Source organism: Psammomys obesus, unplaced genomic scaffold, assembly GCF_907164565.1.
Source record: "Psammomys obesus unplaced genomic scaffold, mPsaObe1.curated_primary_1811, whole genome shotgun sequence".
Classification (NCBI taxonomy): domain Eukaryota; kingdom Metazoa; phylum Chordata; class Mammalia; order Rodentia; family Muridae; genus Psammomys; species Psammomys obesus.
The window spans coordinates 12,922,440-12,940,087 of record NW_026596091.1 but is presented as its reverse complement, the minus strand read 5'-3'; the positions used below and the strand labels follow the sequence as shown (position 1 = coordinate 12,940,087).

Here is a 17,648-nt window from a genome sequence, read left to right as displayed (position 1 = left end):
ATGAGAAGGCACAGTCCTGGATTTCTTGAATGACATTTTAAAGCTAAACTAAGAAAAAATACTACATGAAAAAATTAAGAAGCCATTACTGTGCTGAACAGAATATGTAGTTCCTACTCTTGAAAACTCAAGAGTAACTCTGGGAACTTCTGTAAATCATCTTTATTAATATCAAGACAGAAAATGATTTCATGAAGTTCAAATTACTCTAAAACCAAGACTATTTGGGAGAGATATAAACATATGACATATTTAAAATTTGTCTGCATGATGGTAAATAAAATATGCTTGGCTTTTAAAATAAGTAACTACCTCTCATTGAGTGAAACAGTTCTGGCAGAGGCTTAGAAGGACAAAGTCATTGAAAGAATAAAGAGACTGAAGAGTAGGTACTGAGTAGTACTTACTAGGAGAATTAGGCTCCTTGGACTGTGACTTATGGTGATTTATTGTATGTTTTACAAAGAACTAGAAGATAAGAAAGAGTCTGAGGGTTCTCAACAGGAAGAAATGATTAAAAGAAAGAGAAATGCTAATTCCTCTAATTTTATCATTAAAAATTATACACAAGTTTTCATCTTATTATACTACTATTCCTTAGAAGACTATTTGTTTTGAGAAGCAGAAAGGGGTGGATCCTGATGGGAGGAGAGGTGGGGAGGAACTGGGAAGAGTAGAGGGCAGGGAAACCATAGTCAGGATATATTATGTGGGAAAAAAAAACACAACTCTTTCAATAAAACAAAAAGTAAACAAGTATAACAAGTATAGAATTATCCCTACATCTATTCTATGAATATATATAGTCATGATGGTCAGTTAAACTTTCATAAAGATAAAATGATATATTAGTTTAGTGAATCTGAGGCTGATGCCATCCGTATCCCTCATGTTTCAAAACCATCACTTAGAGCCACTTGATACTTAACTGTGTTTCCTAACGCATTTTCCTGCCCTGGTTTCCAAAACATTCATTCATGTTTCAGGCTCTCTTGCAATTTTGCTGGTCATTTCTCCTCAGATTATTTTACTGGTTTCTTTTCTTCAACTATAGCTCTCAATACTGTAGAACTCCAAACTTCTGGCGTTGCCCCACTTTTATTTTATGGATTTTTTTTAAAAAGATCTCTTCTAAAACTATAGTTTTAAACACCCTTCTTAAACAAGTATTTTTATCCTCTCCACCTGAACTTTGAGCTCTTATTATCTAGGAACCTTCATGATGTCTCTTGAACAATCCACAGATAACTTTCTCAACCTGAACTCTGGATTTTGCCCATCAAAAACAAACAAAAAAACAAACAAAAAAAACTTTACTACGTCACTCAAATAAATACCCATGTGCACAAATTCAAAGTTATCCTTGATTCTCCCAATATCTCTCAACTTGTAGTGTATCATAAAGGCTCAATAACTATACTTCCAAGCCACACTTTGTAGCCCATTCTCCATACTTTGTGCCTCCACAGAACTGCCTCGTCACTGCAGCATCTTCTGGGTGCCTTTCCTTCTTGCTCCTTCATTTCTAGTTAGTCATATATTATAACTGGGTGTGTCAAATCTGATGAAAATAAATCCCTCAAGAGACTAAAAATATCCATAGGTCAAAAACTATCATTCTGTAATCTTGTAAGTCCAACAATTTGCCTGTAAATGATGGAGTACCTGTCTATTTCTCTTTTGTTACTCTTCCTCAAGCTTGCTCTAAGATATCTGTATTAATTAGCCCCAAATCATGGCATGGATAGAGTTTTTGTTGTTACTGTTTTATTTTTATTTTTATTTCTGAGACAAGGTGTCACTATGTAGCCATGCCCACCCCAGAATTCACAAGCTGCCCTCAAATTACAGATATCTGCTTGGTTCTGCCTCCTGATTGCTGAAATAAAGGTATGTGTCACCAGTCCCAGACTTGTCACTGGTGGCTTTTATAATTCATGTGCAACATACATCTCTCCAGGAAGGCTTTTATAATCATTTAGGTTTTAGTAAGACTCTGCCCCATCATTCTTTCAAACCACTCGGCTGGTGTGTTTGGCCCTAAAGTATAACCTCCACAAGCACAGGCACTTGTCTGTTTTGTTAATAGCTGTATCTCTAGCACCCAGAATTATAACATGGCATTAAACATCAAGAAGATTTCATGAGTTCTAATGGATACGAGATGCAAAAGCCTGAGACATCTGTTGCTTATCTATCAAAATGATCCAGATAAGAAAAACATATTACACTGGACAAGGCTATTGACAGTGGAACATGAGAAGAGAAAGGCAGAGCTAGGAGGTGGACTGACAGGAATTGATGTTAACTGCCTGAGGACTGAGAGAGAGAGTTAACTATTCTCTACTACACACTATCCACCCAATTCCCTTTCACAGAGTTCTTAGAATTAATGGTTGGGAATCAAGACATCCGTTACATCATAGGTCATACATTACTATATATGTTCTTCTCTAGAAGCTCACTTCTTTTCTTCGATGTTTTTACCACAATCTAATTTTAGGTATCATCTAGTGAAGCTGTACAAATCATATGAAATAGATATTAATCTAAAACCTTTAAAAATCATAATAATTTAATGAAAACAAAACATGTAAAATTTATTTTCAACTCACTAAATTATAGTGATATAAAAATAAAGTTTCAGAAATACCTGGATTTGATACTGAATTCTGGGAGTTGGGGAGAGGGAGGCTCAAATATCAATATGTATAAATTAGGAATGATGACATATAGCTATAATTCCAGATATTTGAAGGGCTGCGATAGGAAGATGGAGACTTCCTGCCCAAACTTGTTATCACAGCAAAATTCGCCTCAAAAATAAATCACACACACACACACAAAAAAAGACATTAAAATGTGTAACTAACAAGGCCTATACAAGATGGAGTTCTTCAACGTACCGTCACAGATAGGAGAGGCTCATGAGGTCCTGGTCCTAGCTGAAGAGCCACTAGCAGATAACGGCTGCTAGAGGAGCCATTTGTTTTCAGTGGAATAGCCACTGGTGTGTTGTTTATATTCTAGTAAGTAATGCCACGCTAATGTTTGTACCAGGAACCCAATTATAACTCAGTGGCCACTTTTTTAAAAAGGACATAGTTTCTCTTTTCATTAATTGTTATTACACATTTAGATATGTATAATGAAAATAAGAAGCCTTTAATTTGAAAAAGAGCAAGGAGGTATGGGAGGGTTTAGGGGAGGAAATAGAGGGAATAGATGACGTAGTTATAATCTCAAAAATAAAAGAAATAATTTAAAAAAGGAAAGAGAGTTAAGTGGTGCAGGAGCTTCTTAGGATGAAGTAGTCCAGAGGTGAGAGGGAGGAAAAAAAATGAGAGCAATAAGCATGGTATATAGCATAAACTACATACAGGGACTTATTGAAGACTAAAAAGGATTTTGAAAAAATGTGCAACAAATTCACTACGACAACTATAATCCAGTTTCTGATTACATATGAAAGCACAAAAAGACAAATGTTTCTATACTGCCTATATTTTTAGAAAATTACTTTTATGTTATGTGGCATAACCGAAAACTGTTAAATATCAGCTTCATATGCATTATCTCTGGTTTTTACTCTAGTAGCACAGCAGCCAACTCTTAATGACATGGCCATTTTGTTTACCTACAGACTAAGGACTGTACCCTCTTCTTTAAAGACCAACTCTTTTTTATTTTAAAATTGATTTATTATTTTTAGTTTTCAAATTTAAATATAATCACATCATTTTCTATTTCCCTTTCTTCCTTCCAACCCCTCAAGTAAAGAGTTTTTTCTAAAGATTGACATTTTCTTTTTTTTAATTAAATTTTTATTTTTTATATTAATTAGTTTATTCACTTTGTATCCCAGCTGTAGACCCCTCTCTCATCCCCTCCCAATCCCACCTTCCCTCCTTCATCTCCTCTTAGGCCCCACTCCAAGTTCACTGTTGGGGAGGTACTCCTCCCCTTCTATCTGACCCTCCTTTGTCAGGTCTCATCAGAACTGGCTGCATTGTCCTCCTCTGTGGCCTGGTAAGGCTGCTCCCCCTTCAGGGGGAGGCGGTCAAAGAGCCAGCCACTGAGTTCATGTCAGAGACAGTCCCTGTTCCCCTTACTACAGAACCCACTTGGACACTGAGCTGCCATGGGCTACATCTGAGATATTCTAGGTTATCTCCATGAATGGTCCTTGGTTGGAGTATCAGTCTCAGAAAAGACCCCTGTGCCCAGATTTTTTGGTTCTGTTGCTCTCCTTGTGGAGCTCCTGTCCTTTCCAGGTCTTTCTATCTCCCCATTCTTTCCTAAGATTCCCTGAACTCTACCTAAAGTTTGTTTGTGACACATGGCCATTTCGGTTACCCTACAGAGTAAGGACTATACCCTCTTCTCTAAAGACCAGCTAACATACAAAACTAACAGTAAGAACGACCTTCCTTTGCTCTACGTGTTTAATACTGAATCCATCTTCTTTCACTAGCTCATTTTGGACAAGATGAGAACAGATTTAAGAATGAAACTGGTTAACAATAAATTGTTGCTTTCTTCTTGAAAATAAAAACATCTGCTATAATATAAAAATGTCAAGAAAATCTGACATTGCTGAGTTTTTAAATATATTACACTTTATGATTTTTGTCATTTTTCCATTGTAAGAATGATTTATTATAAATTTATTTAAACTTTTCTAAGACAATAGAAATGCTACATAAGTAATTGCCCCAATGTCAAACATTACTTCTATGTATTTTCATGATTATTAGACAAAGGATTATAAAAAATTTAAATAATAAATTATCTGACATTACAATGAACACTCAGACTTAAATCAGATATCAAATATAACCTATATTTTACAAAATTTTAAATATATATATCTATAACGAAACTCTCATTTTATCTTAACTTCCGCTTTTTTCTTCCTATAAAAAGTAATTCTTTTATCAGTACCTTTTGTGAAACAGCGTTTTTAACTTCTCCTTTAAGTACTTCAATTTGTTTTCTCTTTTCTTCAGCTGCTTGCTTTAGCTGATTGATGCTTCCCTGAAGCTGCTGTTCTTCTTTTTCCTTTTGTTTTAATGTATTTTGAGCCTGTGCGACTTCTCCCTTGACTGAACTGAGTTCTACCTTCAACTGTTGAGAAGTCTAAAAGAAATTGAAACTTGTTTGACTCATTTATTCATTCAGAACACATTTCCTGTGTATCTGCTGCAAGCAACACACTACTTTTGGCAGAGATTCGAACCTGCTGGCCACTTTGTAAATATGACTTATTTCAGAGACATTAATGATGTGAAATATTTGGTTACTGTGTAGTAGTCCAGAAACATCTTTTTGTCACTATACAGTCATCATCAAATATTATCACTAGGTGGTGGTGAAGGTTTGTCAATTTGACCGAAACTGGAGTCATGTGGGAAGAGTTTCAGCTGAGGAACTGTCTCCAGACTGAACTGTGAGCAAATCTGTGGGGCACTGTCTTGATTGTTGATGGACATGAGTGGGCCCAGCCCACAGCAGGTGCTGCTACCTCTGGACAGGTGGACATGGATAGATAAGAAACTAAGTGAGCAAACTTTGGGGAACAAACTAGTAAAGAGCATTTCTCCACAGTCTCTTGGTCTCTTCTGGAGTCCCCGCCTTGCTGGAGTCCCTGCCTTGGCTTCCCTGAATGATGGGCTGTGATCTGATTATGTAAGCCAAATAAATCTTTCCCAACCTGTTTTTGGTCAGTGTTTTATCAAAATAAACTAGGACAAGCTATGAAATAAGTCATGTTTAGGAATCTATTAATTTTTCAGCTTTAATGGTCTTTAACCCTATATAATTAAGATTCTCATGGTCAATTGATTTAATTTTCTGCTTTTCTTAATTATATTTCTTTATTTGTCCTTTACATTTTAAATTAGTTTAAATTTTGTTATGATGAGTAAAACACAAGCAATTTTAAAATAAACACATGAGCCATCACATTTTAGAGAAAAAAATTTGCTTGATTTCTGTATCAGGGTGAAAACACCTGGAAAATTCAAAGGCCTATTATATTTTACATATTTATATTAGAAGAAAACTGTACCTCTTTCTCTTTCTCGAGTGACTTTTTCAGTTCCTTCTGCTCCTTGAGCGCACTTTCTGTCTGTACTTGAAGCTGATGCTTTAATTCTTTACAAGTTTTTTCCTAATAAAGAAATGTAACACAGAAAAATGTCTGTAATAACTTACACGTTGTTTATCATTTATAAAGAAAAACAGAAGAAAATAAACCAGAACCCAACACACATACTCAGTTAGGGCATTTTGACTACGATGACATCTACTAAGAAAGTCAACGTAAACAGCTTACCAAATCTAATATAGCAGCTTTTCCTTTCTGATTCTCCTTCTCAAAATCACTTTTGGAGTTTTTTAAAGAAGCAGAAACTTGTGACAGTTTATCTTTTGTTGTAGACAGCTCCGCCATCAAGGCCTCCTTCTGTGCTGTCGCTGCTCTCAGGTCTGTGGCTGCCGCTTGGAGCCTGTCACTCAGCTCCTTGTGTTGTGTCTTTGCATCCTCACTTAATTTTTCAAATTCCTGCTTCAAGACAACTTTTTCTTCTTCTTTCTTACTGAGAGTTTGTGTAATATTTTCAAGAGCTTCAGATTTATTCTGCAGATCCAATTTTGTACGAGATACTCTGGATTAAAAAGAATTTTTAAAATTAATGTAAAATTTATCATTCAAAATTACTCATAAAAGACTACTAAGTCTTGAACTTTTTATATGGATCAGAAAAAATAATTTTAAGAACCTTAAAACAGCTCATCAGATGCGCATGATTTCCTTAGAAAGAGTGAAGTTATTTATACTTCCTAACTTAATTCAGTTCTCTATACCACAATAAGTGATCAGAGAAAGTCAGACACTGAGAGGGTCTACAACAAGCAGCAAAAGTTTCCCAGGATCCCTACAGTACAGAGTTAGAGTGTTATTCCCTAAACAAACACAGATCTCTCTCTTTCCTTAGAAATATGTCATATGTTGATGAATCTGAATATCAAAACATTTAACATAATATAGTAGGATATTTTTAAAGGAATCATTTTACTTCAAAAGTAAAGACAAATGGTTTATCTAACTTCAATAAAACATATTATAAAGTGATCCATTACCATGGATCCTTAGTACAAGTTTTCTTTTTTAATTAAACTTTTATTTTTTATATTAATTAGTTTATATACTTTGTATCCCAGCTGTAGCCCCTCCCTCATTCCCTTCCAATCCCATCCTCTCTCTCTCATTTCCTTCCTGCTCCTTTCTAAGTCCACTGCTAGGGGAGGTCCTCCTCCCCTTCCATCTGACCCTAGCTTATCAGGTATCTCCAGGACCAGCTGCAATATTAGCAAGGCTGCTCCTCCCTTAGGGGGGGAGGGGAGGAATACAAGTTTTCTTAATGCAGAATGAATAAGCTATAAGAATGAGAAGTGAAAAATATAGTTTTAAGAATGTACACTAATTCTTCTGTTTTCGTAACACTCAATGTGCTGATTATTTTTCTGTCAACTTGATACAAGCTAACTGAGAAAACACTCTCAATCAGACTGACTATTGGGTAACTCTGTGGTTCATTTTTTTAATTGATGATTTGTAGTGAGAATTCTGAAATTTTGGTTTCTTTAAAAACACAGAAATATTTTAAGAATATGTTTTTGTTTTAATCCTAGGTGTGGATATGGGCCTGCTTTGAACTATCCTCAGTAGCTGACTATCATTTGCCTCATGGTCTACCAGAGTGGTTTTCCTAACTGCAAAGTTTCTGCAATTGTGTGATGTATGAAATTCTGGGAACTTTATATAAATTTATATAGATTCAAGGATCTCTCTCCCTATATCCTTTTTTCTCTCCTATCTAGTGATAGGCAGTAAAAGGGCAGGAGGGGGATAAAAGGTGGAAAATGAACCCACAAAGTAGCAAAGACCAGCTATAAGCAAAGAAGAAACAAGAAAGAAATCATATTCAAGGATCTCTATCTCTCCCCTCTACCCTTCTTTATCTCCTATCTAGTGATAGGGGGTGAGACCAGAGGGATAAAGGGTGAGAAAAAAAGAATCCCAAAAGTAGCTAAGACCAGCTACTTCCAAGGCCCATTATGGGTAGTGCTAGCCCTGGACAGGTGGTCCTAAGTGTATGAGAAAGCAGGCTGAGTAAGTCACAAGGAGCAAACCAATAAGCAGCACTCCTCCATGGCCTCTGCTTCAGTTCGTGCCTCCAGGTTCCTGCCTTGATCTCTAAGTCCTGGCTTCCTTTGATGATGGACTCTTAACTCATAAAATGTAGTAAACCTTTTCCTCTCCAGATTTCTTTTGGTATTTCATCACAGCAAGAGAAAGCAAATGAAGTACTCAGAAGCATCAAAGCTACAAAATCCATACAAAGTTGAAAAAAAAAATACATTCCTAATGAGTAAAACTCCATTTTGTACTTAGTACTGTACCTCAGAGTAGACACTTAATGGTTCTTAGGTGATACATACACACATTCCAATATTTAAATTTCTTATATTAACTATTTCAAACTGGTGAACAACTCAAAATGAATGCTCAAGAGAACAGGTACCACATCACTGCTGAAAAGTGACTAAAATTATAGAACAACAGAAAATGAAGTTCACTTTAACCAAGTAATAGTGGCATTAATGTTACTGGCATAAGAAACCACACGCGCGCGCACACACACACACACCCCAAAACAAAGCAATACTACGTGAATCTCTAAGAACAGGCGAACAATCAAAACCTTAGGGCTATAAAGCAGGTCAGCTTACACTTCCTTCTCCTCGTCAAGCTGTTTCCTCAGCTCTTCAGTTCTGAGCTGTAGGTCTGCACTCAGCTGCCTCTGCTGGTGGAGACTCTGCAAAGCTTGCTCCTTGCCTGCTTTAACTTCAAGAGCATCAGCTTCTAGTTTCTGTGGGTGAAGTATAGCATCCATTTGAATTTTGACAAGAACTACTCTATTATTACATATTATAACATTTGGTTTGCATTCAAACCATTATTGACAAAATATACAAAATAGCTCTAATATATTTATAAAAACCCATTCTGAAACCACTGAATGAGGAAGTTGTTCTGCTTAGAGTCTGTCAGATATTCTAGAATAGGCTTTTTACATAAATCAGTGGTTATTTTAAAAGTTAATTATAAGAACATACTAAAATCTACAGAGCTAAAGAAGCTAAAAACAAGGAGGACCCTAGGGAAGATGCTTAATTCTCATTCAGAAGGGAAAACAGTACAAGAGAGGGAACAGAATGGGAGCCTACTATAGATGTCCTCTAAAAGAATCCACCCAGCAGGGGATCAAAGCAGATGCAGAGACTCACAGCCAAAGTTTGGACAGAGTGCAAGAGTCTAATGGAAGAAGGGGGATATAGAAGGACCTGGAGGGTACAGGAGCCCCACAAAAAGACCAACAAAGCCTAAAAAAGCTGTGCCACAGGGACTGCAAAGACTAATGTATCAACCAAAGGCCATGCACAGAGAGTACCTAGACCCCTCCCTGCTCAGATGTAGCCTGCAGACAGCTCAGTCTCCATGTGGGTACCCTACTAAAGGGAGAAGAGACAGTCTTTGACATGAACTTGGTTGCCTGCTTCTTGATTGCTTCTCCCTGGTGGGGTGACCTAGGCAGCCCACAAAGAAAGAGGATTCAGGCAGTCCTGATAGGATGTGATAGACTAGGAAGTCCTCCAATAGGGGAGGAGGACTTCCCCTATCAATAGGCTAGGGAAGAGGGATAGGGGAGGAAAAGGGAGGGAGGGTGGAACTGGGAGGAGATGAGGGAGGGGGCTACAACCGGGAGACAAAGTAAATAAATTGTAAATAACAACAATAATAATAAATTATAAGAAAATCAACTTAAACATAAATGTTTATTAAAAATGCAAACGTTTGTTAATTCAAGTTTGGAAAAAAAACTAAGTACCCACATGTATGTAGTTAACAGCCATAAAATAACAACATAAAAAAGAATGGATGTGTCACATAGTCTTCAAATTGACACATAACGACCCTAAACATACAGCACTTAAAATTTCCAACTTTGCTTATTTAGTGTCTTGGTTATAGTGTACTAGGCATCTCATAGATATTATTATGTATCATATTTTTTTCAAATTTATAAAATCAAACTACTACACATAGGTTTAAATAGAAGCAATGTGCTTTCTATTATCATTTGTGTGTGTGTTTGTGTGTTCATGTGTGTGCTTCTGGGGAGTTTGTGCATTTTGGGGACAAATGTCAAAACTGAATGTCTTTACCAATCACTCTCCATCTTATTTTGTAAGGCAGGGTCCCTCACTGAACCTGAAGCTTGAAGACACAGCCAGGGTGTGCAAGCCCAGGTCCCAAGGACCCTCCTTCCTCTGCCTACCTAGTACAAACATCACGGACCCTGCCATCGTGTCTGACCTTTACGTGGGTACTAAGTCTCCAAACTCAGGTTCTCATGCTCACAAGACAGGATTTACTGACGGGACAATCTCCCTAGTCTTCATTTAACTACTTTTTAATAAAACGTGAAAACATAGACATTATACATGCCAATAAAGAGCCTAATAATATTACACTTAAATTAGACATAACTCATTTGCCTCTTATCTGTGCAGAAAACTTTCAAAGAATCATTTTTTCTGACTTTCTGAAATGTACAGTATAAGGTGTTATCTAGAATCAATTATTGTGAGACAGCACCCCAGATACTCTTGTTCCAATTACAACTACTTTAGAAAGATTCCCAGATAAGAATTTTCTGTTTACGTTTCTGTAATACATCATTACCTGTCTTTTCAACCATCTCTACTTTGTCATTACTACTACTGTTGGCATTCAAAAAGAACAGCCCATAAACAGAACTGCAAAAGCCATTTTTTTATTATGCTGGTCTGGATGTCCATATAGAACAGTCATGTCCTAATACTGTAATCACAAATCAACTTCAACTGATTATGAAAGTGTAAGGAACATAGAAACCTAAGAATTTTTTTGTTTAACTGTTAGTAATTCCAGAAAGTTTTCCCTGATATGTCGAATTATTTCATCTTTTTAGTAAATCAACACTTCACTTAGAAGTATCTTAAAATAAGGCTCAGCTACCTTATAATGGTTTAAATGCATTACTAAATTAGAATCAAAATACAAAGGGGATATAAAAGTTTTAAAAAGAAAAAAATTCCACCATAGATGAGATATTATATTGAAAGAAGTTGTAGGGAAATGGAAAAATCAAAGAGGAGAAGAGATTTTGTAGCAGACTTATACTGTTCGGTGTCTCCTGGATATATTTTACACTTTACAATAAAGCAACGCTAATTAATTGTTATATATAAAAGCCACCCATTAATGAAGGAATTAAAAATAAAGATGGAATTCAAAATTAATTAACAGAGTAATTTTTAAAATTTTGTACCCCTTCACCTTTCTCTGTTACTTAATAGTTTTGACTCTGTTGAAGGTCATCAGACTCCAACACTGCAGAGTAAAAATATGACAAAATCAACGGCTTTTATACAAACCTTCATTTGACCTTCTAAATCTTCCACTTTTTGTTCTAGAGAGAGCTGCTTCTCCTTGTGCTCCTTGAGATGGCTCTCCAGCTGGCCGCAGTGCTCCTGCTTCTCCTGTAGCTTCCTGGTGACCTGATCGAGCTGCACACTCATCTTATTTAACTCCTGAAGAAAACATTTGAAGAAACACATTGGGAGCACCCAGATAGTCAGTGAAAGTATAACTGAAAATATAATTTTATATAAGAAAATATCTGGAAAAAGACTTCAGATACATTCAGTGACTTATCAGAGGTTATCTTTATCCATTAACAAGGAAAATTAAGTTGTACACAACATAAGACACCAAGCTTATTTATGTAACAGTGAAATAACTTAAAATTTAGATTATTTTATGCATATGAGTGTTTTTTTTCTTTCTTAATTATACTTTATTCACTTTGTATCCCTCCCGTGGTGCCCTCCCTCCTCCCATCCCAATCCCTCCCTTCCTCCACCCTGTGCATGCATGTCCCTCCCCAAGTCCACTGATAGGGGAGGACTTCTTTTCCTTCCTTATGATCCTAGTCAATTAGGTCTCATCAAGAGTGGCTGAGTTGTCTTCTTCTGTGGCCTGGTAATGCTGCTTCCCCCTCAGGGGGAGGTAATTAAAGAGCAAGCCAATCAGTTCATGTCAGAGACAGTCCCTGTTCCTATTACAATGGAACCCACTTGGATACTGAACTGCCTTGGGCTACATCTGTGCAGTGGTCTTAGGTTATCTCCATGCATAATCCTTGGTTGGAATAGCAGTCTCAGGAAAGACCCCTGTGCTCAGATTTTTTGGTTCTGTTGCTCTCCTTGTGGAGTTCCTGTCCTTTCCAGATCTTACTGTTCCCCACTTCTTTCCTAAGATTCCCTGCACTCTGCCCAAAGGTTGCCCATAAGTCTCAGCATCTACATTGATAGTCTGCAGGGCAGAGCTTTTCAGAGGTCCTCTGTGTCAGGCTCCTGACTTGTTCCCTCTTTTCTCCTTCTTCTGATGTCCAGCCTCTTTGCCTTTCTGGATAGGAATTGAGCATTTTAGCAAGAGTCCTCTCTCTTAATTAGTTTTTTAGGTGTACAGATTTTAGTAAGTTTATCCTATATTATATGTCTATATGAGTGAGTATATACCGTGTGCATCTTTCTGCTTCTGGGATAGCTCACTTAGGATGATCTTTTCCAGATCCCACCATTTACCTGCAAATTTCATGATTTCCTTGTTTTTTACTGCTGATTAATATTCCATTGTGTAGATATACCACAATTTGTGCATCCATTCCTCCACTGAGGGGCATCTGGGCTGTTTCCAGCTTCTGGCTATTACAAATAAGGCTGCTACAAACATGGTTGAGCAAATGTCCTTATTGTGTACTTGAGAATCTTTTGGATATATGCCTAGGAGGGGTATAGCTGGATCTTGAGGAAGCACTATTCCTAGTTGTCGGAGAAAGCGCCAGATTGCTTTCCAGAGTGGTTGTACAAGTTTACATTCCCACCAGCAGTGGAGGAGGGTTCCCCTTTCTCCACAACCTCTCCAGCATGTGTTGTCTCTTGAGTTTTTGATCTTAGCCATTCTGATGGGTGTAAGGTGAAATCTCAGGGTTGTTTTGATTTACATCTCCATGATGACTAAGGACGTTGAACATTTCTTTAAGTGTTTCTCTGCCATTCAATATTCCTCTGCAGAGAATTCTCTGTTTAGCTCTGTACCCTATTTTTTAATTGGATTACTTGGTTTTTGCTGTTTAACTTCTTTAGTTCTTTAAATATACTGGATATTAGCCCTCTGTCAGATATAGGATTGGTGAAGATCTTTTCCCAATTAGTAGGCTGTTGTTTTGTTCTGAGGACAGTGTCCTTTGCTTTACAGCTTTTCAGTTTCATGAGGTCCCATTTATTGATTGTTGCTCTTAGATCCTGTGCTGTTGGTGTTCTGTTAAGGAAGTTGTCTCCTGTGCCAATGAGTTCAAGGGTATTCCCCACTTTTTCTTCTAAGCTGTTTAGTGTGTCTGGTTTTATGTTGAGGTCTTTGATCACTTGGACTTTAGTTTTGTGCGGGTGATAAGTATGGATCTAACACCCTTCACAATAGCCACAAAGGACATAAAGTACCTTGGTGTGAACCTAACCAAGCAAGTCAAAGACTTGTATGAAAAAAATTTCCAGTCTCTGAAGAAAGAATTAGAAGATATCAGAAGATGGAAAAATCTCTACCATGCTCATGGCTTGGCAGGATTAACATAGTAAAAATGGCCATCTTACCAAAAGCAATCTACAGATTCAATGCAATTCCCATCAGATTACCAACACAATTCTTTACAGACCTTGAAAGAAAAATTCTCACTTTCATATGGAACAACAAGAAACCCAGAATTGCTAAAACAATTCTCTACAGTAAAAGATCTTCAGGAGGTATCTCCATCCCTGATCTCAAGCTGTACTATATAGCAACAATACTAAAAACTACATGGTACTGGCATGGTACTGGAAACAGACTGGTGGATCAATGGAATCGAATAGAAGACCCTGACATAAATCCACACACTTATGGACACCTGATTTTTGACAAAGATGCCAAAACCATACAGTGGAAAAAAGACAGCATCTTCAACAAATGGTGCTGGTCCAACTGGATGTCTACATTTAGAAAAATGCATGAGTGTTTTATGCCTACGTGCCAGTAGAGATCAGAGAAGGACATCAAATCTCCTGACATGGAAGTTACAGACAGTTGTGAGCTGCCATGTGGGCACTGGGAACTGAACCCAGGTCCTCTACCAGAGCAACGAGGCCCTGAACCAACTCTCTAGCCTTAAATAACTAAATCAAAACCAGGCCCTCATACATGGTAGGTAAAAACTATGCCACTGAGCTACTTCCACAGCGCATTAATGTTTTAATAATTTGCTAGAAATATTATCTAAAAGCTAAAAAATATGACAGATCATTAAGTTAAGAAAAGTAATTATTACATTATAGTTGAATGTTTTTGATTTTCAAAGCACTATTTAAAAATTATATTCCAAAAATATTGTAGATGTTACATCTGTAACACTTGCTTAAGTAAGTTCTTAGATTACCCAGTTTCAGGCTGGAGAGATGGCTCAGTGATTAAGAGCACTGACTGCTCTTCCAGAGGACCCAAGTTTAATTCCCAGCACCCACATGGCAGCTCACAACTACAATGCCTATTCGAAGGGATCCCACATCCTTACATAAACATACATGTAATCAAACACTAATATACATAAAATAAAAATAAAAGTTAAAAAAAGAATATCCAGTTTCTCAGAAAGAAAACAATAAATATTACTAGTAAGTCTGTTACCCATGGGTGATCAGTGTTAAATGTTTTGATAACTTTCTTTCTAATCTTCTCTGCATGTTAATTTCTTTTCTACTTATTTTATGTACTGATAACAGGCTGCAGTGGTAGTTCAATGGGAGATAACATTCCTAGAATGTGTGAGGCTCTGTATTTTATCTTTAGCACTACAATAAATGAATAAATAACTGGGTAAATAAAATTAAAATAGGATCCCACCTGCATACTAATTTATTTTATCACAATTTACCATGAAACTTGCTGATAGTTTTCTAGATTACATTCAATTGCAAGAATTCCCATCTTATTGGTATGACTCATTTTTTAAGCCAATCTACTTATTACTAATCTACTTTAAATTCTTAGATCACTAGTATACTTTCTGCATTTAGTACCAGAGATGCAAATACAATCCTTATAGCTATTTTTCCTTAGCATAAAACACTATAAAATATGAAAATTCTAAATTTTAAAATATTATTTTATTTTTAATTAGCAAACAGAGTAGCAGTTTGATTATGGCATTTTCTTAAATACTTTGATTATCCTCTCAGACTCTTGACCTCATCTCCCAACCAATTCTTGAGTTTCTGACACACATACATGCAAAGATACCAGAGATACACACACACACACACACACACACACACACACACACACACACACACATATTCAGGCAGACAGTCACTCTGTTTCCCTCCACAGTGGCAAATGTCTGTCATTATTGTCTCAATTTATAACTGATTCTTAAGGAACCAAAATGTTTTCTAGTACAGTTTTATATTTATGTACAAGTAGAATATTCCCTATATATGAAATTCCCTCCCCTATCAGTGGACTTGGAAAGAGGCTGGGAGGAGATGAGGGAGGATGGGTTTAGGAGGGAAAAAGGAAATGGGATACAGCTGGGATACAAAGTTAATAAACTATAACTAATATTAAAAAAAAAAGAAAGAGAGAGAGAAAATAAAGAATAAAATAAATGCTTAGTACCAGAAATTTTGAGACTTCAGGTTTTGGAATATGGACTTCACAGGTTAAGAACTCTTCATAAGAAACTTAACATGCAATGTGCTCCAAATCTATCATGGTTGCTCAAAAAGTTTTATATTGGGGATATTTTCAATATCAGCTTTTTAGGTTAAGTAATGGTCAACCTCAATTTCCTTAGAAATTTACTTCCTTCCTACAATGTTTTAAAAAACACCTCATCAAACAAATGTAAGATAAAAGAAACATGCAAGGTACCATAATTGCTTATGTGATTTCATGTGTATGGAAAAAAAGTTAGCGTGTCTATACCAACCAAAACATTATCAGGTTTCCTACCTGTTGTTTATCTTGTAATGCATTTTGAGCTGTGTCCAAATGATTCTGAAGATCAGCTCTTTGAGCAGTTTTTGCTGCTTCTGCTGATAATAATAATTCAGTTTTGGCTTTAATCTGTAACAAAATTTACATATTTAAATTTAAATATTCACATATTTAACTATTGACTTTCCCTTTCTTAAGACACAAAACTTACTATTCAAAGAATCAATGAAACAAAAAGCTGGTTCTTTGAGAAAATCAACAAAATAGACAAACCCTTACCAAACTAACTAAAGAGCAGAGAGAATCTATCCAAATCAGCAAAATCAGAACTGAAAAGGGTGACATAACTACAGATGCTGAGGAAATTCAAACAATCATTAGGTCACACTACAAAAGCCTATATGCCACAAAATTTGAAAACCTAAATGAAATAGACAATATTCTTGATAGATTCCATCTTCCAACATTAAGTCAAGATCAGGTAGAAAGACTGAATAGCCCTATATCCCCCAAGGAAATTGAAGCAGTCATTCACAGTCTCCCCTCCAAAAAAAGCCCTGGGCCAGATGGTTTCAGCGCGGAATTCTACCAGACCTTCAAAGAAGTGCTCACACCAATTCTCCTCAAACTATTCCACAAAATAGAAACAGAAGGTACATTACCAAACTCATTCTATGAAGCAACAGTCACCCTGATACCTAAACCACACAAAGACCCAACAAAAAAAGAAAACTTCAGACCTATCTCTCTTATGAACATTGACACAAAAATACTCAAAAAAAAAAAAAATACTTGCAAACCAAATCCAAGAACACATCAAAGATATCATCCACCACGACCAAGTAGGCTTCATCTCAGGCATGCAAGGGTGGTTCAACATATGGAAATCCATCAATATAATCCACCACATAAACAAACTGAAGGAGAAAAACCACATGATCATCTCCTTAGATGCTGAAAAAGCATTTGACAAAGTCCAACACCCATTCATGTTTAAAGTCTTGGAGAGATCAGGGATACAAGGCACATATCTAAACATAGTAAAGGCAATATACAGCAAGCCTATAGCCAACATCAAACTCAATGGAGAGAAACTTAAAGCAATCCCACTGAAATAAAGGACAAGACAAGGCTGCCTACTCTCTCCATACCTCTTCAACATAGTTCTTGAAGTCCTAGCCAGAGCAATAAGACAACTAAAGGAGATCAAGGGGATACAAATCAGAAAGGAAGAGTTCAAAGTGTCACTCTTTGCAGATGATATGATAGTATACATGAGTGACCCCAAAAATTCAACCAGAGAACTCCTTCAGCTGATAAACACCTTCAGCAAAGTGGCCGGATACAAAATCAACTCAAAAAAATAAGAAGCCCTCCTGTATACCAAAGACAAAAGGGCCGAGAAAGAAATTAGGGAAACAACACCCTTCACAATAGCCATTAATAA

At 36.5% G+C, this 17,648-nt stretch overlaps 1 protein-coding gene across 7 annotated transcripts in view; it reads right to left on the bottom strand.

Moving 5' to 3' along the window:
• The window catches only part of Eea1 (early endosome antigen 1), a 107,929-nt gene that overhangs the window by 15,784 nt on the left and 74,497 nt on the right, over nucleotides 1–17,648 (bottom strand). For all 7 annotated transcript variants that reach the window (XM_055627852.1, XM_055627854.1, XM_055627853.1 and 4 more), the window contains 6 exons: nucleotides 16,217–16,330; nucleotides 11,548–11,703; nucleotides 8,797–8,936; nucleotides 6,338–6,668; nucleotides 6,071–6,172; nucleotides 4,945–5,139 (listed from right to left, as the gene is read on the bottom strand). In XM_055627852.1, coding sequence (XP_055483827.1) covers nucleotides 4,945–5,139; nucleotides 6,071–6,172; nucleotides 6,338–6,668; nucleotides 8,797–8,936; nucleotides 11,548–11,703; nucleotides 16,217–16,330 — 1,038 coding nt within the window. The remainder of the gene's footprint in view (nucleotides 1–4,944; nucleotides 5,140–6,070; nucleotides 6,173–6,337; nucleotides 6,669–8,796; nucleotides 8,937–11,547; nucleotides 11,704–16,216; nucleotides 16,331–17,648) is intronic.